The sequence below is a fragment of the Littorina saxatilis genome, linkage group LG13 (assembly GCF_037325665.1).
Source record: "Littorina saxatilis isolate snail1 linkage group LG13, US_GU_Lsax_2.0, whole genome shotgun sequence".
In the NCBI taxonomy this organism is placed as follows: domain Eukaryota; kingdom Metazoa; phylum Mollusca; class Gastropoda; order Littorinimorpha; family Littorinidae; genus Littorina; species Littorina saxatilis.
The window spans coordinates 4967869-4991193 of record NC_090257.1 but is presented as its reverse complement, the minus strand read 5'-3'; the positions used below and the strand labels follow the sequence as shown (position 1 = coordinate 4991193).

The following is a 23325-nucleotide window of genomic DNA, read 5'->3' as shown; positions in this document are numbered from 1 at the left end:
GTGTGTGTGATAGAAACTTTAACATTTCCGAGTCTATGGATAAAGCTCGCATAAGAAGATTACGTCTCGGTCAAAAGTGTTTGACGTGTGTGATAGAAACTATTTGAAGACGTCACATTATGACGTAAGAGGGTTGGACGTCACGCAAAGGAATTACTGAAAGTCTCGGTCATTGTTATTGTGAGCGGGCCGAGACTAATTGGCAGATCCAGGGTCTCCCTTTCTTGCACGGTTTCACACTGTGTGTGTGTGTGTGTGTGTGTGTGTGTGTGTGTATGTGTGACAGAGTGATTGAGTTTGTGTTACTGTTTGTCGATTTCTTACGTGAGCCTTGAAGGCTTCGCCTCTTGTTGGTATGTGTCAAAGTCAAGGATCTTCTTATTCCATGTACAATCCAGTCCACCATTTCTTTAAGGCGAGAATTGGCGAGTAGGGCGAGGAAGTACCATTTCTTGGGCAATTGTCGCTGCGAGGAACGCTAGGATTTGGCAAGCAAAGGCTAGCTTGCATTGGGGTTGCTCGCTGTGCGAGAAAAAATGGCGGCTGCGCAGCTGCCAATCTGATTGGCTGTCCATGGCGGTCCGGCCATTGCAGACAATCTTTTCGGTATTAACCAATGGTGTTTAATTCTTGCGTAGCTAGCCATCGAAACGTTTCATATAAACTCTTGCCTCCTAACTCCTCGAGCAGCTAGCCGCAAGCAAATCTCCCCTGAAAGAAACGCGCGTCTGAGCTGATCTTTGGTGGTGAATATGACCGCTTACCCCAGAAGAAGTGTGCCTTTAAGATAGATTGATTCTATTAAATGACTTAGAGAGTAATCATGAGCTTGCATTTGTCCCACAGTTTACAGACTGGCCTACCATCGACTTCAGAAACTGTGTACACATTTGCAGATCAACAGCGACCTTGTGAGTATCTTAGACTGTGCTCTGAATGACTGGTTCTTCTTCCTCTTCTTCTTTTTCTTCCTCTTCTGTTCATGGGCTGAAACTCCCACAAACACTCAATTTGTTTGCATGAGTGGTTTTTTTTACATGTATGACCGTTTTTACCCTGCTATTAAATTACATATTCTTACTCCGAATCACATAAAGAGCATTGACGCAGTCTGAATAGCTAAGGTCTGAAAAGGCTACCCGTCTTAAAGTTTAAAAGGGAAGCAACCCAACCACAAAAAAGGGTAAACACAGCTATGGCAACGACCATATACCCGGGGAGTTACCTCCCCTGCCGGGTATGTGACGTCACTTCCATTGCTGCACCACGTGGTATACTCATTCGACATCTTTCAGTTCTGACGAGAGGTCGTGTTTCCATAGGCTCTGTGCGTTGTTGGAGTTTTCATAACACCCACCGACCACCTACCCGTCTGCTTTCCCTCTACCTGGTAGTTGGTGAGCTCTTTCCATTTTACCTTACCTATCGTAAGAACTTTTGGCTGGTTATTGATAATTTTCGTCCTTTTCGGACTTGTGAAATTTTTGTCAGTAACTGTTGTTGTTGTTGTGTTGGCCGCCATTTGCATTTTGGCCGGCATGGCAGAGAACGCGAGTAGACGTGGCAAGGGCGATGTTAAGGGCAAAATTAAACCTAAATCATCCTCTCAAGGTTCTAAACCTGTGTTAGTTGTCCTTTCGGACAAAGAGAAAAACACTGTCATGTCTGTTACCATTTCTCCTCCCGGACACGCTAGCGCGAGCGGTACTACTTCTACTTGCGTTACGTCGGCGGCTTGCTCGTCCTCCGTTTCTTCAGACGGGCAAGCTTCACTTGTGTCTTCGTTGTTGAGCTCTTTGGTTCCAGAGATTCGCAGTTTAGTTCGCGACGAACTTAAGCGTGCTACTCCACCGGAAAGCACCGTACATCCGCCTGCAGTGAGCGATGCACGCTCTTTGGCTTCCTTTTCCGGTTTTGTGGTGACGGCTTCCTGTGCTACCGGAACTTCGACTACTCCTTCGGCTTCTGCTTCCGCGGGAAGCTCTCAAGGTACGTCGAGCTTGTCCTTCGGCTCTAGTGAAGCCACTGGACTGTCCCTGCTGGGACGGAGCTCACCTGGCGCGGGTCACTCCCGCTTTCCTGCTCAGTCTCGTTCAGTACCCATTGAGCGTGAGTTCGTTTCTGAGCAAGGGCGGTTTCCTTCGGAAGTCGCGCTCCCGGGTTTTTCCGGAAGCGAAGGTCCTCCTTCACACTCCCATTCAGCGGCAGGTGTTGGAGTTGACTGTGGACTGGCCTCCGGGCAGCAGGGCTTCCGGCCTCAGTCATCACGACCAGCGTTTCCACATCAAGGTGTGGCTTCGCCGGCCGTGTTTCCGGCTCAGACCGGATCTGCTTTCTCTCTTCCGGGTACTCCTTCTCGGATGTCCTTGGTTGAGAGTCAGCTTCCTGACTACGGACGTTTGGGGCATTCTTCCCTTCACTTTGGTGTTGGGTCGACACCTCTTCCGGTTCCGGCGGCTTCAAGCTTGTCGTCAGCGCTCCCTTCTCTGCCTGCTGGTATGGTTACGGGACATGACGGTTTGCGGTCTGTGGGGTTTCCGGTTTCGGCTTACCCTGACCGCCAGCTTGCTTCCGGTTCAGTTGACTTTGGTCAAGTTGATCATGGCTATTCTGACACTCAGTCTGTAGCCAGTGAGCAACCTCGCTCGGGATTTCCGGCTCAGCTCAAGCGTGCTTTGGAAGCTGCCGCGGAGGTTACTTCCCGGTATTTTCCGGAAGGTGCTTCTGCTAAGGGTTCTTCAACCTCAGCGGCTCTGTCAGCTATGGCTGACTTCCGGTATGCGAAGGAGAGCGACGAGAGCTTCCGCTTTGCCGAATCTCCTTCGGTGGCATATCAGCTGTCTCAGGTTTTGGCTCGTCCATCTCCTGCCGGAAGTGGTCTCCCCTGCACGCCTGTTCCGTTACTGGTTCCGCACGGTCCAGTTCCGGAAGAGGCTCAGTCTTACCTAGCTTCTATGGCTCACGCTTCTTCTTTTACCCCCTCTGGTCTTAAGAAGTTCGTGCTGCCGAAGTTTTCTCGCAACTTACTGGCTTCTTTTGCTCTTCCGCGTACAACTCTGTCTGTTACGCCGGACTTGCATCCTCTGTTGGCCAAGCCAATCAAGCCTTCCTCGGGTGTGGTCTTGCCTGATCACACTCTTCTGGCTTCTGAAGAGATCAGTCGGCAACTCCTGGAGTTGTCCTCCATCTCGGAGACTCTGATCAGATCTCTCTCTCGCGCTCTTACTGAGACGCTTGATCCTTTCTTGCTCAGTCGTGAGCAGGACGCTGATGACGTGTCCACGCTCCTCTCGGCCCTGGCCAGGGTCAATGAGGAACAGATGCGTCTGTCTGCCCTTCAGTACGTGCACTCTGTTTCGTGTCGTCGGGATTTATTCCTCGCTCACTCTCAGTTTTCTGAGCAAACGACGCTTGACACACTCAGAGCTTCGCCGGTCGTGGAGGGGTCTCTGTTCGGTCCTCTGATTTTCGATGCGCGAAGATCAGAGATCCAGTCCAACAGGGATCAGCAGTTTTCGGACTTCTCCCTTCAGGCTTTCAAGCAGGCTAAGACTTCTAAGCCCAAGCCTCCTCAGGCTTCCGGCTCGTCTAAGCCTGCCGGCACGAAGCAGACAAAGTCTTCTTCTCAACCCTGGAGGGGTTCGAGAAAAAGATCAGCGTCCGGCAGGGGGCGGGGTGGCTCTAGCAGCAAGCCCCACCCCCAATGAAGTGTTCCCGGTTTCACCCCCCCCCGCCCTCCCCCGCCCTCCACTCTGGTGATGGCGGGGGGCCCCTCCCGGGCTCTATCACACTGGTCGGCCACCATACACAGCCAGTGGATAGTGGGCGTTGTGGGATCGGGTTTTCGTCTACTTTGGCTGGACAAAAAGGCGCCGCTTTCCCGGCGTCCGCCGGCATGCAAGCCCCCCTCCTCGCAGGAGGCAAGGTCCGTCCTTCAGGCGGAAATTGTCACCCTGGTGCAGAAGGGCGCGGTGGAGAAAGTCCTAGACCACAGCTCTCCGGGCTTCTACGGGCGGCTTTTTGCCGTTCCCAAGTCGTCAGGAGGGTGGCGTCCCGTCTTGGACCTATCGCAGCTCAACACTTTCTTGAGAACGATACGGTTCAAGATGGAGACGCCGGCTTCGGTCAGGGACTCCCTCCGTCCAGGAGACTGGGCGACCTCCATCGATCTGACAGATGCATACTTTCACATTCTCATGCATCCGTCCGACCGGAAATGGCTCCGTTTCCGGTGGGGCGATCAGATCTTCCAGTTCCGCGCTCTTCCCTTCGGGCTGTCTCTCGCACCTTGGGTCTTTACCATGGTCGTGAGACAGCTATGCGCACTGGTGAGGTCGCAGGGTATCCGGCTCAGGGCATATCTGGACGATTGGCTCATCATGAACCAAAGCCGGACAGGTTGCTCGGGTCATACCCAGTCTGTTCTTCGACAAGCCCACTTGTTGGGCTTTTCGATCAACACAACAAAGTCGGAGCTGATTCCGTCGCAGACGTTCACTTATTTGGGAATGTCTTTCAGCACGGTCCCTTGGACTGTCCAACCCTCTCAGCGGCGGGTGGACAAGCTCCAAGCGCTTATCAGGTCCACTTTGCCTCTCCTGCGGGCTTCCCTCCGGACGCTGGCCTCCATCTTGGGACAGATGGAATCCATGGCTCTCTTGGTGCCTCTGGGCAGAGTTCACAAGCGGCCTCTTCAGCTTGCTCTGAAGCCGTATGTGGACTCTGCTCATGTGGACTGGAACGTCCTCGTCCCTCTCCAGGGATGGTTCCAGTCAGCGACCCTTCCGTGGTTGGACTCGGACTGGGTCTGCAGAGGTGTGCCGATCGCCTTGCCTCCCCCAGACACGGACCTCTTCACAGATGCGTCTCTGTCGGGGTGGGGAGCGCACACAGACCGACAGACTGCGTCGGGCCTGTGGTCGGCAGAGCAGAGCCACTGGCACATCAACCTGCTGGAGCTCGAGGCTGTGGCCCTTGCTCTGGAGGAGTTTCGGCCCTCCCTTCACGCCCATCATGTTCGTCTGTTCACAGACAACACGACTGTGGCAGCTTATCTGAACAAGCAGGGGGGGTCGCGGTCCCCTTCTCTTTCGAGAAGGACCTGCGAGATTCTGGTCTGGTGCTGGCACCATCAGATCACTCTCACAGCCAGGTACCTTCCGGGGAGCTTGAACACTTTGGCGGACGCGCTCAGTCGCTCCGACAAAGTGCTTCAATCAGAGTGGACGATCACTCAAGGGGCACTGCTTCGCCTTTGGGCCCTCGTCCCAAAGCCTCTGGTGGATCTCTTTGCCACCCGTTTCTCGAAGAGGCTGTCAATCTTCGTCTCGCCATTCCCGGATCCCGAGGCTTGGCAGACAGATGCATTGGCCTTTCCCTGGACAGGGCTTCAGGCCTACGCCTTTCCTCCCTTCCAGCTACTCAGTCGAGTACTTCGGAAGGCGGAAATGGAGGGTCCGGATCTCCTGTTGGTCGCTCCTCTGTGGCCGTCTCAGGTTTGGTTCCCGGACCTTCTAAGGCTCGCCCACGGTCCACCAGTTCCTCTCTTTCTCACAAAAGGGGAACTGGTGCAGCCTCACACCGGCATACCACACGAGGATCCCTCGTCTCTGAATCTTCACGTGTGGAGGTTGTCCGGTCCTCTCTGAGGCGTTCCGGTGCGTCTGAGCAGACTCTCGACTTAGTGGAACGCTCTCATAGGGCTTCTACGTCGTCAGTCTATGCTTCCCACTGGAAGGCCTGGGTTGCCTGGTGTCAGGCCCAGGGTTTGAACGCGCTAGCCCCTCGGTCTATGCACGTGGCAAACCATCTTTCTTCTCTTGCGTCTCAAGGAGCCTCTGCTTCCTCCTTGAGAGTTAGGAGATCTGCCATTACGGTAACCTTACGTCAGATGGGCCGCTCTATTGACGTCAGTGGAGTCATTTCACGGGTGATTAAGGGCGCTGCCCTTAAAGAGATTTCTACTCGTACCCCCATGCCAAAATGGGATCTTTTCCTGGTACTCGAGTTCTTACGTTCTGCAGGATTTGAACCTCTGGTCACGGCGAGTTTCGCTAACCTGACGCGCAAAACTCTTTTCCTGCTACTAGTAGCTTCTGCGCGCAGAGGAAGTGAGATCCATGCGCTCTCCGGAAACCCGGAGGATATCTCTAAAGAACCTGATGGTTCTATTTCCTTGCGTTTCCGGCCACATTTTCTGGCTAAGAACCAGACCCCTGACCAGGCCTCGCCTCTGGTTCGCGTCAAACCTCTGACTAGCATACTGGCTCCCGGAGATCCGGACGCCCTTAATTGTCCTGTGCGAGCCCTTGACATCTACCTTGCCCGGTCTCAACCGCTTAGGTCGAAATCTCAAAAACTCTTATTTATCTCCATTAATACTGTGAGAAATAAGGATATTGCAAAGACGACAATGGCTCGGTGGGTGTCCGCTCTGATAAAACAAGCATATGAGTGGAACCTTGCGGAAAAGGGGGGGGGCACTGCCTGCTTTCCCTCTGAACTCTGCTAGAGCTCATGAAACCAGAGCTTGGGCGTCATCTTTGGCCGTCCTACGGTCACGAAAGCTGGACGAGGTTCTACGCACAGCCTACTGGCGTTCTGAGGATGTCTTTTTGAACTTTTACCTCAGAGATGTCTCCGCTGTTCGGCAAGATGGTTCAAGAACGCTACCTGCCTTGATCGCAGGTGGCCAGTTCATTTCAAGGGTTTGAGGTGAGTTTGGTTTTTCATTCCCACCGCCTTGTTGATGCTATCTGCTCTTTATGTGATTCGGAGTAAGAATATGTAATTTAATCGAAAATTTTTAAGTAAATTTTCATTTCATTAATATACTTACCCGAATCACATAGTGTATTCCCTCCCGCCAACCCCGCTTATGATATTTTAGTTTTCTTTAATGTCGAATGAGTATACCACGTGGTGCAGCAATGGAAGTGACGTCACATACCCGGCAGGGGAGGTAACTCCCCGGGTATATGGTCGTTGCCATAGCTGTGTTTACCCTTTTTTGTGGTTGGGTTGCTTCCCTTTTAAACTTTAAGACGGGTAGCCTTTTCAGACCTTAGCTATTCAGACTGCGTCAATGCTCTTTATGTGATTCGGGTAAGTATATTAATGAAATGAAAATTTACTTAAAAATTTTCGATTTAGGCAGCTATATGCCAATTTCGGGAGAGAAGGACTGGTTCGGTTTTAATGATGATGTTGTCTTTGGATGCAATGTTCCACAACATTGTTTTTGTTTATGGTTAGCATATACTTTGCCTTGCAAAATTCTGTAGTTTGTCCCAAGAGGTACACAGTTTGATTTTGGGTTTGGAAAACTAACATCATGGACCAGGATTACCTTAGAATTAGTGTTTTAACGTTTCCTTATTCAGTTTGTAATGTGGTGTTATGGTAGTCATTTTCAACTGCGTATTCTCCATGTACCGTCGGTTTGTTTTGGGCTTTGTCCTATATTTTCATCTTTGACAGGAGTTTGAACTTACTTGCACACGCTAGATTCCAGATGTGATTTCCTGAAATCTAAATCATTGCAAGGACAAATTAACCATTAAAATGTACTCGCCCGATACGAACGTGACCATGGACAATTTGCTAAGATGATTACCACAACACCACATTTGAAATTGAATAAGTAAACGTTAAAACCCTATAATTCTGAGATAATCCTGGTCTTTGATGTCAGTTTTACATTTGTCTCAGTTACAGTACACTAAATTATAAGTGTCTCTTGGAGTTTCTAAGGTCAGATGTTGCCAGATGTTTCCAAAAGAGTGTAACTTCACAGTATACCAAAAACAGAGAAACTGCTAACTAAGTTCATTATCTGAATCATAAGTGTTGGTCTGTCTGTCTACTCAAAACACCACTGGGTCGGGTTACTGTAAATGTAACTTTTTGTTTTGTCTTAAATTAAACGTTCCAATAACCTACTTTTTTTTAATTTGTTTTTATTTAGACAGTATACCTTTAATATGTACTATGTTTTTACACCCCCGGTATAGGGGTGTGTATAGGATTCGGTCGATGTGTTTGTTTGTGTGTTTGTGTTCGCATATAGATCTCAAGAATGAACGGACCGATCGTCTCCAAACTTGGTGAACAGGTTCTATACATTCCTGAGACGGTCCTTACAAAAATTGGGACCAGTCAAACACACGGTTAGGGAGTTATTGGTGGATTAAGATTCTACAAGGACTTATAGAGGGACATATTAATGGTCAAAGGGAAATAACCTTCTCAGTTGGTGGCAGTGAGAATGGTTATTTCCCTTTGACCAACGGGGGTGTTTTTCCTACCTCGGAGGAATTTCTTGTTCTTTTTACAGTTGAAGAAGATCTGGACCTGTTTTGAGAACTGTGTGACGTACAAGCCTGACATCCTCAAAAACAGGCACTTAGACCAGGTTTGTGTTTTTGGGTCTCTTTGACGGTCCTCCCTCCTCCACCTTCCATTTGATATATATTTCCCAGACTTTTTTAAAGGCTTACTAACTTACTCCCGTGTTTACAAAGTATAGTTTGCCCACAATCGATGTCAAACGCACCATAAGACCATATAATGACGATATGTCGTCTGCGCGGACCATATACGTGCATTTCAGCTTGTTCTAGCCTCTGAAAAAGTGAGGATGTCAACAACGACACGGAGTTCTCTCCCTTGCGTCAACAGCGCATGTGTTGCCAAATCTATAAATAGGACGATCCAGATCAAAATGAAAATTAACATATCTCAACATTGAAGGGGTCCTAGACCACAATATTTTGCAGGGAACTTAATTTAGCATGTCTCCAGCTGTTGGTAAAGCAATTAGCGTGTATAGTCATCGAGTACATATGGCTTTAATTTGTTATTTGTACGATTTGAGAAGAATTGTTACAGTGTGATTGCTCTTTGGAGAGTGGGTAAGTAGTGGCAGATCCTAAAATGCTTGCATATTTTCCAGTGTATGGATTGGGCCAGTCAAGTCAGTGTTGAACGTGGAAATAGTTTGAATGTACAGATGTTTTAGTATACCCTGTGCAGGGATGTTGCTTGGATTATTTTCTCCTCCAAACTTGAGGAAATGGTCATGAACATTTTGGAAATGTTCGAAAGTTTTAGGCATTCCTTTGCATTACTTTTCCCCCACAGGCAAAAAAGGTTGGCAATTCTGCTGAAAGAACGAGAAATTTGTTGGCAATTTTAAATTGGTTTCGGGGTGTTCCTGACTGCTGATACCAAATGATATCCCTGCCAGTTTTCAGAATGCACATATTGTGTTTGTTACTCTACAGAGTATGTGAATTGTTCACACAGAGAGAGCAGATTGTTCAGAGAGAGCAAATTGTTTCAGATTCTGATGTGTTCTGTGTACGGCGTGTGTAAAGTTGTGGAGAAGGACATCCGTTTCAAGACCATCGTCCAGGAGTACAGAAACCTGCCCACAGCCCAGCCAGAGGTAAGGACACTCTCGCTCTCTCTCGTCTTCCTTTTCCGTCATTAACCTTTTAACTACCAATTTTTTTTTTACTGTAGAATCCCTCAGCTCCCAAGTTATTTTGAGCAAAGACAGTCAAAAACGAGTATGTTTGTTTAAATTATTATTACTCAGCTTCTAGTAGTCAGATTGATATAAAATCGAAGTCAGTCAAATCAGCGGTGTTCACTGAACTAACGCTGATGTCGGAGCCAGAATCTTCCAATTCATGTCGATTTTCGATGAGATTATCCAGCAGAGCAGTGAACTCTGGATCGCTGTCCTCGGAATCCATGTCGGAGACACGCACAAAAAAATCCCGTGAAAAAAGATCGATTGAATCTCGCACTGAAGTCGAAAGCACTTGCAAACACAACTTGGCGGAAGTGAGACAATCCCAGAATGCATTTGCAACCGTCTTATTACTACTGCTCGCGCACAACAACCGCAAACAACCGAAACAGACGCTACACCGGCGAGGGGCGGTATGGGAATAGCGGCAATGGCGGAAGACGGGCGGTATCGGGCGGTATGGTAGTTAAAAGGTTAAACTAAAAATGAATTAAAATTCCTCAGCGTAGACGTTTGAATAAAAGACATGATTGCAATGAATGCATACAACTTTTTAGAAAGTGTTGCCTTATTTTGCAGGTGTTCCGGAGCGTGTACATGACGGAGAGCAGGTACGATTCCATCATCAACTTCTATAACCAGATCTTCATGGTCAGCATGAAAAGCGTCATCCTGCAGTTTTCCAGCAGCAACAGACAAGTAGTAAGTGCAACTGTGTACACAGCTTAACTTCTCTGTTTAGACACAGCGATGTTGCTAAGATTTATATTGTTTTTGTAAGAAGGCTCCCACTTTTCCAAGAATAGACAATGTTCGGAAATAACTTTTGCTGCGGAAAAAAGAGGGCAAAAAATCCGCGTGACAAAATAAGCCAATCACTAGCGAGTGCCATGTTGCTACACGTTGTCGCGAGCACATGTAAGCAGGGTTCGTACAGAGTCCTTGAACCCTGGAAAACTCCTTGAAAATTGGAAAACCTTTTCCAGGCCTTGAAAAGTGCTTGAAAATAGAGTTTTGTTAAATAGTCATTGAAAAGTACTTGATTTTTCCAAATTGTTGCCTATACATTTCGTCAGCAGCTTGTCTTATTTAAAAAAAAAAATGCAACTCCCTTTTTTTTCGTCAAATACAGTACACACATTTTGGGAGAATAAAAGATCGAGTGAAAACGAAAGCAGACGAACTAAATATTACTAGTCACCTGTAGTTGCTTCCCTTCCCGGAAGTTGGCAAGGGAAACAACTACGGAATGACTAATAGTTTGCAGACTTGAAAAACTGAAGGTAAGCTTGGTGCTTTGCATTAATTTGGGGAAAATCATGTCCTTGAAAAGCATTTATTTGGTCCTGGAAATGTCCTTGAAAACTCATTGAATTGTATCAGCTCTGCCCTGCAGGAACCCTGTGTAAGACACGCAACTCAATAGTGATTGGCCTATTTTGTCACACGGGTTTGTTTGCTCTTTTTTTTTCCGCAGCAAAAGTTATTTTCGGAATTCGTCTAAAGTAGCTTGCAGTGGAATCAATGTGAATGATACTTTTTTTTTTAAGACTTAATTCCCTCAAATTTGTTAGGTCTTAAAATACAAATAATAAACTTCACAATGGTGTTTGATCAGGATTTGGTTTGTAATTTGTTTTATTGTGTTTGCACAGGCCCCCACCCTCTCACCTGTACCCCACCCTGTTTCACCTCGGCCAGCCTCACCTGCCTACAGGTAAGACGGACATTTGGTGTGTGCATGCGCGTGTATGATTGTGTCTGTGTGCATATGTGTATATGCCTGTGTGTATGCGTATCCATTACAATGCAAACATGACAAGATATTGAAGAGAGAGCATGTGTACAGTGATACATTTATTGTGTGGTATTTGTTTGTATGTGTATGAATATGAATGCATTCTTTTGTTAGAGTTGCTACAAGGTGTGTGTGTGTGTAAGTTCAGGCTGTGTGTGTGTGTGTAGGTTCAGGCTGTGTGTGTGTGTAGGTTCAGGCTGTGTGTGTGTGTAGGTTCAGGCTGTGTGTGTGTGTAGGTTCAGGCTGTGTGTGTGTGTAGGTTCAGGCTGTGTGTGTGTGTAGGTTCAGGCTGTGTGTGTGTGTAGGTTCAGGCTGTGTGTGTGTGTAGGTTCAGGCTGTGTGTGTGTGTAGGTTCAGGCTGTGTGTGTGTGTAGGTTCAGGCTGTGTGTGTGTGTAGGTTCAGGCTGTGTGTGTGTGTAGGTTCAGGCTGTGTGTGTGTGTAGGTTCAGGCTGTGTGTGTGTAGGTTCAGGCTGTGTGTGTGTGTAGGTTCAGGCTGTGTGTGTGTGTAGGTTCAGGCTGTGTGTGTGTGTAGGTTCAGGCTGTGTGTGTGTAGGTTCAGGCTGTGTGTGTGTGTAGGTTCAGGCTGTGTGTGTGTGTAGGTTCAGGCTGTGTGTGTGTGTAGGTTCAGGCTGTGTGTGTGTGTAGGTTCAGGCTGTGTGTGTGTGTAGGTTCAGGCTGTGTGTGTGTGTAGGTTCAGGCTGTGTGTGTGTGTAGGTTCAGGCTGTGTGTGTGTGTAGGTTCAGGCTGTGTGTGTGTGTAGGTTCAGGCTGTGTGTGTGTGTAGGTTCAGGCTGTGTGTGTGTGTAGGTTCAGGCTGTGTGTGTGTGTAGGTTCAGGCTGTGTGTGTGTGTAGGTTCAGGCTGTGTGTGTGTGTAGGTTCAGGCTGTGTGTGTGTGTAGGTTCAGGCTGTGTGTGTGTGTAGGTTCAGGCTGTGTGTGTGTGTAGGTTCAGGCTGTGTGTGTGTGTAGGTTCAGGCTGTGTGTGTGTGTAGGTTCAGGCTGTGTGTGTGGGCACATGTGTCATTCATGCATGCTTTTCCAAATGTGGTTTACTTTTACATTGGTTGAGAAGTCCTGGGAATAAAGATTGAGCAAGATTCATGCATGCTTTTGGTGTGAATAAACCAGTCCCTGTCGGGGAACATACACAATGTGCGCAAAACTTTCACACGGTCTGTTCACTCTTGTTACAGCGTGATCGGCAGAAAGAACTTCCTGGTGTCACCGCTGAAAGAATCTCCATTCAAAGCGCCACACTCCCCGAGCCAGCTCACCCCTGCATCCAGACAACTCTACTGCTTCGGGGACCGCCCTGGGGTAAGGGTGAGACCTATATATTGCTGTACACCTTGATTTATTCCGTGCATGTTTTTGTTTTTTTAAATGTGAGCAACTTTGAAAACTTGTCTTTGGAGATTAAACAGGGGTAAGAGTGAGACCTGTGGTTTATTGCTGTAAACCTGGATTTATTCCGTGCATGGTTTTTGTTTTTAAATGTGAGCAACTTGGAAAACTTGTCTTTGGAGATTGAACAGGGGTAAGAGTGAGACCTCTAGTTTATTGCTGTAAAGCTTAATTTATTCCATGAGATGTTTTTATTTTAATTTTATTTTTTATCTGAGCTACTTGGAAATCTTGTCTCTGGAAATTGACATTGGTTTAGAAGTGAGAGTGAGACAACTAGATTATTGCTGTAAAGCTTGATTTATTCCATGATTTAACAAAACAAATGTAAATTCCAGCAAGGTGATTTTTTGTTTAAAACACAGATATTGTCTTCATAGGGTTTTTCTTATTTCAGACCTGGTGTTTTTTAATTTTTTAAAACTTTGTATTCTATTTGCTTTCATCTGCGAAATGTCTCCAAGCCTAATTTTTCCCACAGTTTTTTGACTCACATGCGAAGCAAAAGTGAGTCTATGTACTCACCCGAGTCGTCCGTCCGTCCGTCCGTCCGGACGTCCGGACGTCCGTCCGTCCGTCCGTCTGTCCGTCCGTCCGTCCGGAAAACTTTAACGTTGGATATTTCTTGGACACTATTCAGTCTATCAGTATCAAATTTGGCAAGATGGTGTATGATGACAAGGCCCCAAAAAACATACATAGCATCTTGACCTTGCTTCAAGGTCAAGGTCGCAGGGGCCATAAATGTTGTCTAAAAAACAGCTATTTTTCCCATTTTTCCCATTTTCTCTGAAGTTTTTGAGATTGAATACCTCACCTATATATGATATATAGGGCAAAGTAAACCCCATCTTTTGATACCAGTTTGGTTTACCTTGCTTCAAGGTCAAGGTCACAGGAGCTCTTCAAAGTTGGATTGTATACATATTTTGAAGTGACCTTGACCCTGAACTATGGAAGATAACTGTTTCAAACTTAAAAATTATGTGGGGCACATGTTATGCTTTCATCATGAGACACATTTGGTCACATATGATCAAGGTCAAGGTCACTTTGACCCTTATGAAATGTGACCAAAATAAGGTAGTGAACCACTAAAAGTGACCATATCTCATGGTAGAAAGAGCCAATAAGCACCATTGTACTTCCTATGTCTTGAATTAACAGCTTTGTGTTCCATGCTAGGTTTAGTTATTTGACCTTGACCCTGAAGGTCAAGGTCATGTAAAGGTCAAGGTCAAGCATGTGAGTCGTATGGGCTTTGCCCTTCTTGTTATTTAAAGAAATTTGTTTGAAAGAAGTGTTGCCTCTGATCAGGCAGGTGTTAATTGCTGATTGCTGTTGCGTGTTCAATCTGCTGAGAAGCTGCACAGATCTATCTTAAGTCTTTGAATTGCCTCTGATCAGACATGTGTTAATTGCTTATTTGTTAATTGCTAATTGCCGTTGCAGGTGTTGATTGCTAATTTCTGTTGCGTGTTCAGTCTTCAGAGAAGCTGCGTCACATCAACGCCACGGTGTCGGCAGCAGTGCGGAGACGAGCAGAGCAGGCCGGTCAGGGTGTGCCCAAAGAAAAAGTTAGACGACTCATCCACTTCGACCAGCCACCTGCTGACGACAACCAGTGAGTGTTGAAGTTTCTGGAACTGTGTGTGTGAGAATGTGTGCATGTGTGTGTGCAAAAGGGTCTGTGTCAGCATGAGAGAAGATGCATTTTTGTAGTCTGTATTTTAATGCCTCTAGATTTTGTTAAATCAAAATGCCTTTTGACTCTTTATTGAAACATGTCTTGTTTATGTAGATTTATTTCTGTGTTCAATATGTGTGTGTGTGTGTTTGTGTGTATGCTTGTGTGTGTGCTGGTGCATGTGTGTAACAATATCTGTGTTATGAGTGCCTGCTGACAGGACATTTCATGACTGTCCCTGCAAAACTCGACTGTAGTTTACAATCTCTGACAAACATTTGTGGCTTTTTTCATTCAACAGGTCAGGATTGAACTCAACATAGATTACTGTTGTCAGGCAGGTTGTCCCCCCTTCATCAGGATCTAATGGGTGAGAAGTGACAAATTAAAAAAAGTGGCAGTTCATGAAACTACTGTGTATGGTTAAAGGCACATGATAATGATAATAACTGGACAATTTTAAGTGCCTAACCTATGGCTCTAGACCCTTTACAAAAGAACATATATACAGAATAGAACAATTAAATGTACAACCTACATAAAAAAATTAACCCTACGGACACAAATCTCCACATGTACATCCCTTCTCGTTACAACAATTTGACTCGCCATCTCAGGTCTGGACAGCTTTGACAGGGGTTGTCCTCCACTTGCACGCATACTTAAAATTAACTCATTTGAGTCGCGCCCGTATTGTTCGTTTCGTTCCCTCAAATCGCACTGTTTTTGGCATTTTGTAAAAAAAAATCACAGACACACAACCACACAACATAACAACATAAAACAAAATGTATCAGAAAGAATTACATGTGATCTTTATGAAAACCCTAACCTTATAATTGAGGCTGTAGATCCAACTGTGACACTTAATCCAATATGCTATCCAAAAGGGGGTAAAACGAAAGTTTTGAGCGACGCCATGCTGTTTCGGCGAATTGACTACGTCGCAGTCCGCACGGAAAAATCAGTGCCGAAGGCGACAAATCAACGCTAATAGTAGTTAAAGGGAAGCAGCTCCTTCAAAAATGAACGTACTTTTAGTTGCCAGTTGCGTCCCTGCAATCCTCGTCGCTCCCAACAAGGAAAAAACAAAACGTAGTAGTAGAAAAGTGCCGGCGATATTTCACGACTCGAACGAGTTAACAGCCTGGATGGTCAAAGCGGATGAGTCGTCTGTCTAAGTCATTACAGACCTAACCTTTTTTCATTTTAAAAAAAACTTGTCATTTTATTTGCTTTCATCTGCAAATATCTCTAAAAACCCATAAATCAGAGATCTGCATCTCTGTGCAGAGTGGACATTTCTTGATGAATTCATTTTTTAACAGACACTAGTGGATTTTTCTCAAATGAATTCATAAACAAAAATTGTCATTTTGCACAGAGAGCATCCAGACTGCTGATAGTGGGTATGTGTCCAAGTGGAGGCTGGTCTGATTCCATGGACAGGCTGGTCTGATTCCATGGACAGGCTGGTCTGATAGTGGGTATGTGTCCAAGTGGAGGCTGGTCTGATTCCATGGACAGGCTGGTCTGATTCCATGGACAGGCTGGTCTGATAGTGGGTATGTGTCCAAGTGGAGGCTGGTCTGATTCCATGGACAGGCTAGTCTGATTCCATGGACAGGCTGGTCTGATAGTGGGTATGTGTCCAAGTGGAGGCTGGTCTGATTCCATGGACAGGCTGGTCTGATTCCATGGACAGGCTGGTCTGATAGTGGGTATGTGTCCAAGTGGAGGCATGGACAGGCTGGTCTGATAGTGGGTATGTGTCCAAGTGGAGGCTGGTCTGATTCCATGGACAGGGTGGTCTGATAGTGGGTATGTGTCCAAGTGGAGGCTGGTCTGATTCCATGGACAGGCTGGTCTGATTCCATGGACAGGCTGGTCTGATAGTGGGTATGTGTCCAAGTGGAGGCTGGTCTGATAGTGGGTATGTGTCCAAGTGGAGGCTGGTCTGATTCCATGGACAGGCTGGTCTGATTCCATGTACAGGCTGGTCTGATTCCATGGACAGGCTGGTCTGATTCCATGTACAGGGTGGTCTGATTCCAAGGACAGGCTGGTCTGATTCCATGGACAGGCTGGTCTGATTCCATGGACAGGGTGGTCTGATTCCATGTACAGGGTGGTCTGATTCCATGTACAGGCTGGTCTGATTCCATGTACAGGCTGGTCTGATTCCATGGACAGGCTGGTCTGATTCCATGTACAGGGTTTAGCCTGGGAGAAAAGGGCAATGGGACATTTGTCCCCCTCAACCAAATTCCGATGGGACATAGTCGAAGGCAAGAAGCGCCTAAGAGGCCTGTACGCGTTTTGTCCAAAGATGCAAAATGGTGCAATATGGTGCCATCTGAGAATTAGCCCCTATATCATGTTATCTGTGTGTCAGTGTGTGTGTGTGTGTGTGTGTCAGTGTGTGTGTGTGTAGTCCGATGTAAAGTGTACATTTGGTGGCGCAATGGTACGTTATCTCAATGCGCCCTTTGACGCACTAAAGGGAATTGTGATGGGACATTTTCAGAACTAATGCGCCATTGACGCAGGGCGCACTGGTAAATAACACCATGTCTCTTATTCCATGTAAAACTAAAAACTTGGCCAAATCTGAGATGGTAAGCCTAACATGTAACGGGCAGAACTGTGCCTTTGAGTATTTGAGCTAAGGCCCCCCCCAAAAATAGTCTGTTTACGGTAACCCGACCGACCCTATTTTTTTCGCGCGACCCTAGACTTTTTTTTGGCATTTGGGGGGGGAAAAAAAGAGCAAAATAACGTAAAAATATGGGGTTTTTTGAAAAAAAAAAAAAAAATTCCCGACCTACCGACCCTATTTTTTGGGCCTATGTTACCGTAAACAGACCTATTTTTTTTTTGGCCTAAGTACTTAAAATAAGAGACCCAAGCTCAGATGGGAGGTCAGCATTCTTATTAATATTTTCAAAGGGGACAAATAGCCTGTCAGTTGTGGTCATTTTTTCGAATTGTTGTTTATGAAGGAAAATGAAGAACAGAAATTAGAGCCTAAATGACTGTGCTGTACCAAAGTCAAAAACTGGAGATTCTAGTAAGGCCAAAAAAAAATAGGTCTGTTTACAGTAACATAGGCCAAAAAAATAGGGTCGGTAGGTCGGGATTTTTTTCCTTTTTTTTCTCTCCAAAAAACCAAATTTTTACGTTATTTTTTATTTTTTTCCCCCCAAATGCCCCAAAAAAGTGTAGGGTCGCGCGAAAAAAAATAGGGTCGGTCGGGTTACCGTAAACAGACTATTTTTTTTTTTGGCCTAATGTTATTTTGTCATAAAATAATTTCTGTAAAGTACCCTTGTTGTTTTTATTTGAATTTGATTTATTTATTTCATTTTATTTTTTTTTATTATTTTGGCTGTATCTTTCAAACCTTGACTGTTTCTTTTTCCCCACAGATTGAGTAAAGCTGCGAAGGACTGACGCCAGTGAAAGTATCAGACAAGACAATGCTGAGAAACTCGGCGACAGAATATTGTCTTCTTCTTCTTCTTCTTCTTCTTCTGCGTTCGTGGGCTGAAACTCCCACGTACACTCATGTTTTTTGCACGAGTGGAATTTTACGTGTATGACCGTTTTTTACCACGCCATTCAGGCAGCCATGCGCCGTTTTCGGAGGAAGCATGCTGGGTATTTTCGTGTTTCTATAACCCACCGAACTCTGACATGGATTACAGGATCTTTTTCGTGCGCACTTGGTCTTGTGCTTGCATGTACACACGGGGGTGTTCGGACACTGAGGAGAGTCTGCACACAAAGTTGACTCTGAGAAATAAATCTCTCGCCGAACGTGGGAACGAACTCACGCTGACAGCGGCCAACTGGATACAAATCCAGCGCGCTACCGACTGAGCTACATCCCCGCCCGACAGAATATTGTTAAGCTGATCTGTTAGTGTGGTAAATGAATTATTCAGACAACGACAATGACAGCACTATTTGGAGCAGATCTGTGAAATGATGTGACTTTTCTTGTGAATTGAGTGACGAATAGACAGAAAAATATATTGATTGTCAACTGTTGATGAGATGCCAGATTACCATTTTTGGCCGGATGATTTGATTGGAGTAAACATGTTCTGTTTGTTGGTTGATTCTGGGATGATTCTAGAAAGTGTTGTTATTAAAATATAGAATAAAACGCACCAGTAACCAGGTTAGGTACGTTTATATTTATAATCAATATTTTGGTACGTTACTGCCTTCTTCGGGATGGTAAGTGTTGTTATTACTGAAGTGAAGTCCGATGATAAGACGCAGATCAGTTGAGAAGACTTCGTTATTTTGTGTTTTGAGAGAGAATGAGACAGAATCTTATGATGTGGGGGCGTCATACAACAAAACACAAAATAAATGTTGGATTTAGTGTAACCCGACCGACCCTATTGTTTTCTGCAACTCAACACTTTTTCAACACTGAAGTTTATGTTTGTTGGTTTACCTCATGGGACATTTGACACACCATATCAAGTGTGTCAAGGGAAATACTCCAAGGGAAATGAAGCGTGAGCTATCCATGCTAAAGGAAATTATCAAAAAAATTAAACTTCATGTGATTGACTTTATGCAAAAGAGAGAACTAAACAACAACAAAAACACAACCTATTGATCCGACTTTTTCCCCGGTCATGTTACCCTTATGAAATATTGTGTGTGTGTGTGTGACTTTCTGAAATCTGGATCACCACTCTCCTTTTCCCCAATCTGCATTTGAAATAATAATGGAATTATTCAAAATACTGTTCAGTGTTTTGTTCAATAAAACAAAACTTTGACTAAGATATGAATGATATGGTGATTATATTTATCAAAATGTGTGTATCGAGTAGGATCTAGGAGAGACTTTGCATTTTAATGTGACAGAATATAATGTGTCTGGTTGTGCTGGAAACTGTACAGTTGAACCTGTCCATAAATACCACTTATGAAACTGACCAAAACCGGTCGCTGTAGCTAGGTGGTGGTTATGGAAACGTGAATTATGCAGTACGACTTGTCTCCGAAAACCGCCGAAACTCCGAAAACCCCCGAAAACCTCATCAGAAATAAAACAATTTGTCCTTAGATCATGTTTTGTTACATAATAGTTTGCAATCATGACTTATATTTGCAACTTTCACAGTTCATGGCTTTATTTTCGTGTTTGTGGGAGGATTTACGAAGGAGCGGAAGCACTAATCACATGACGTGATCAATACTTGTGCTTTTGAGTAACAAGAGTTACCTCCCTTGCATTGAAATTGTTGCATCGATTTTGTTGATAATCCAGCTCTCGACACAAGTATAAGGGTGCATGTAGCATGAATCAGGCTTACTTTTCACAGGCATGTCCAATACTTCACTTGGAAGATAGATTTAGTTAGTCTAGATGAGGTTTTCAGGGGTTTTCGGAGACAAGTAGTACCCCTCAACCCAAATTATGTAGAATAAAAAACACCTTGTTGGGAATCTTTTGTGGTGGTCGTAATGGGTAGGTGGTCGTTATGGAGAAGTGGATGTCTGGGCAGGTTCAACTTTATTTTTGTGTTTTTTTAAGTGGGAAGTGAGGGGCAGTATAAAGAAGAATTGTGTACATTAATTCACAAAAAGGTGCTCTTAGAAAACCTCTGCTGTATGGTTGAGTATGCTGCTCAGGGATTGAACGATTTTGAGAATTGCGATTGAATTTTTGTCAAAGTGTTCTGGAACTAATAAAAGAAAAAGATGTTGGCAGCTTGTAAAACATTTATTTCTCTACAATGAAGTTCACTTCGTTTGGAACTGTATGCTCATAGTTTTTTTGACATAATCATGAACTTGGTGTCACTGCATATATTCGTATTTTTTATACGAGTCTTTAGATTTATAGACTGTCAAGACATTTTTGTTTTGTTTGTTTGTTTGGTTTGAAGATCCTTTTACATGATAATTAAAACAAACACATCAGAGTCTATCCGGTTTTGTAAAATGTCAACCAATTTTGCTTGTTTGGTGTCTTCTGCTATAGAGCCAGGCTGGTGGTTGTCAAATCTTGTACCACAGTTAAGCTGATGGGGTCCATGTCGACCAAAAGAGTGGGATTCCCTGTCGGTGGAGTTCCTGTAGGGGGGTATACAGGGAATCCCACAGGGTGGAGTTTTTCAGTTAAACTTGCAAACCATACTCGAAATTTCTAAGAAATATTAAAAAAAATCGAAAAACATCAAATTCTACCGATGTCGCTAACCCACTCTTTTTGTCGACATAGACCCCATCAGCCACAGTTAACCCTAGACCCCATCAGCCACAGTTAACCCCAAGTCAAGTCAAGTCAAGTCAAACAGTTTATTTACCAAATGCAAAGCACAGGATTTTGGTATGGTGTATCAGACCTGTTTACCCTCCCGGATTGTCCGGAATCATTACGGATTTGGGGTCTAAATTCCGGTATTACGGAAATCTACCGAAAATTCCGGAAATTGCGGTCGAGAGAACCTTTTCCGTGCGTGAAAATTCGAAGTCGAAATTGTGGTAGTCACCAGGACTGTGATTTCAAGGCTGACCGAAACAGCCTTTTCTGCGCATTTGCTCAGCAAGGTATTTGTTGGATTCCGCGGTTTTGAGATTGACATTGGTCCGAAGGGTAATATAGGATCTCTGTGGGGACGAAATGCCAACCAAAAAAGCGAAAGTTGTACAGAAATATCGGCAAAACTATTAAGTCAAGTGTACACAAATGATGGAAACAAACAAAAACACGAAATTATGTTTGGCAAAACATGAGCCTGCTTCGCATCGAGTTTATTTGACCTAGGTCTCTACTTCCACAGAATCTCCCAGACCTGCGAACCGATCTCTCACTACGGTCAGTCGCGCCAGAGACATACTGATGTAGGTCTATGGTCGCGCTCATCAGTGACTTGCGCTGTTGCCGAAATTCAAGTCTTTCTGAGTCTAAAACTGATCTCCATTAATATTTCTCCAATATAGCAAAGATCACAGTTCTTTGAATCGAAAAACTTACAACAACATTTTTAAATGAAATAAACGAATCGGTCCTCTAAAATTAAAAGTAGCTTCTGGAGAGAGTTATTATGACTAGTTTTAATGCAGGATGTCTGATGTGACAGAATGTAAGGTGGTTTTGTTCACATGCATCTTGACTGTAAATAGTCCAAGGGCGGAGTAGGGGGGGGGGGGGGGTATGTTACAGGGGTTCCGGACCCCCCCCCCCCCCCCTTGCTGTCAAAAAAGCAACAAAAAACACACAAATTCAGTCTGTGGAGAAAAAAAACCATTTTCTGTCTGTGAAATTTTTGTTGTTGTCGGGAGCAGATATCAATGAAGATAAATTGCCATTATTTAATACTAACTTTATAAGAAATAATGAGTGGCTGCTGACACCAGTTTATCATGTTTAAAATCAAGGATAAGCCACAAATTGTTAATAAAATAGATAAAAATTCTTCAGCCAGACCCCCCAACCCCTGGACCCCAGGTTGTACCCCCCCCCCCTCTAACTCTCTTGCTCCGCCCCTGAATACTGTTTTTTTTTGTTTTGTTTTTTTAGATAAAGTAAACTTGTCTTTGTTAACTTGCATATATATCAGGTGTCTTGTGTTGTGTGTTTGTGGTGTGTGTGATCGAGCTTCTGTGTGTGTACTGTTAAACATGGTTAACAATTTTGTACGGAGGCTACTTGTTTTGCATGGTAGCGCGCGAATTAACGTGTCGTTTCATCGTTTTCAAGCTGGTTTATGGTTGATAAAAAAATTACTCAAAGATGCCTCAAATTACGGAAAAGTACCAGTTGCATTCCTGATTTTCATTTGAGGGGGTAAACAGGTCTGTTGTATGCAGACCCCATCAGCCACAGTTAACCCTAGACTCCATCAGCCACAGTTAACCCTAGACCCCATCAGCCCCAGTTTGAGTTAACCCTAGACCCCATCAGCCACAGTTAACCCTAGACCTTATCAGCCACAGTTAACCCTAGACCCCATCAGCCACAGTTAACCCTAGACCCCATCAGCCACAGTTAACCCTAGACCCCATCAGCCACAGTTAACCCCAGACCCCATCAGCCACAGTTAACCCTAGACCCCATCCGCCACAGTTAACCCTAGACCCCATCAGCCACAGTTAACCCTAGACCCCATCTGCCACAGTTAACCCTAGACCCCATCCGCCACAGTTAACCCTAGACCCCATCCGCCCCAGTTAACCCTAGACCCCATCAGCCACAGTTAACCCTAGACCCCATCAGCCCCAGTTAACCCCAGACCCCATCAACCACAGTTAACCCTAGACCCCATCAGCCACAGTTAACCCTAGACCCCATCAGCCACAGTTAACCCTAGACCCCATCAGCCACAGTTAACCCTAGACCCCATCAGCCACAGTTAACCCTAGACCCCATCAGCCACAGTTAACCCTAGACCCCATCAGCCACAGTTAACCCTAGACCCCATCAGCCACAGTTAACCCTAGACCCCATCAGCCACAGTTAACCCTAGACCCCATCAGCCACAGTTAACGCCTCTTGGACTATAACCAGACATGTCCACCAATCTGTGCAGACGGGCGATCATCCCGGCTATGACTAACAGGCATGGGAATTGAAAATTGTAAAAAAGGCTGAAAATGTATAACTGAAGACGCGAAGCGTCAAGTCGACGGCGCGAAGCGCCTAGCCTTACTAGGGGGGTCCGGGGGCATGCCCCCCCGGAAAAAAATTCTCCAAAGAACCCAGATGGTGCAATCTGGTGTCATCTGAGCTCCAAGTTTGCCATTAATTTCTGTTTTTAGAATCAGAGGTTTTAGTACCAATTTTTGCTTTTTTGAAGAAAAAAAATATATACATGTATTATATGGTTTAAATTTGTTAAAAAAAAAAAGATCTGTTGAGACA

General features: G+C 45.2%; 1 protein-coding gene across 2 annotated transcripts in view; it reads left to right on the top strand.

Moving 5' to 3' along the window:
• The window catches only part of LOC138945929 (retinoblastoma-associated protein-like), a 71114-nt gene extending 49066 nt beyond the window's left edge, over nt 1–22048 (top strand). The window contains exons 20-28 of one of the 2 annotated variants that reach the window (XM_070317449.1): nt 847–911; nt 8336–8413; nt 9344–9448; nt 10118–10240; nt 11194–11255; nt 12529–12652; nt 14224–14363; nt 14728–14796; nt 17855–22048. In XM_070317449.1, the coding sequence (XP_070173550.1) occupies nt 847–911; nt 8336–8413; nt 9344–9448; nt 10118–10240; nt 11194–11255; nt 12529–12652; nt 14224–14363; nt 14728–14749 (719 nt within the window). In that variant the 3' untranslated portion in view covers nt 14750–14796; nt 17855–22048. Of the gene's footprint in view, nt 1–846; nt 912–8335; nt 8414–9343; nt 9449–10117; nt 10241–11193; nt 11256–12528; nt 12659–14223; nt 14364–14727; nt 14797–17854 lie in introns of both variants that reach the window. The other variant, XM_070317448.1, reaches the window with a different exon arrangement.
• The last annotated feature ends 1277 nt before the right edge of the window (nt 22049–23325 follow it).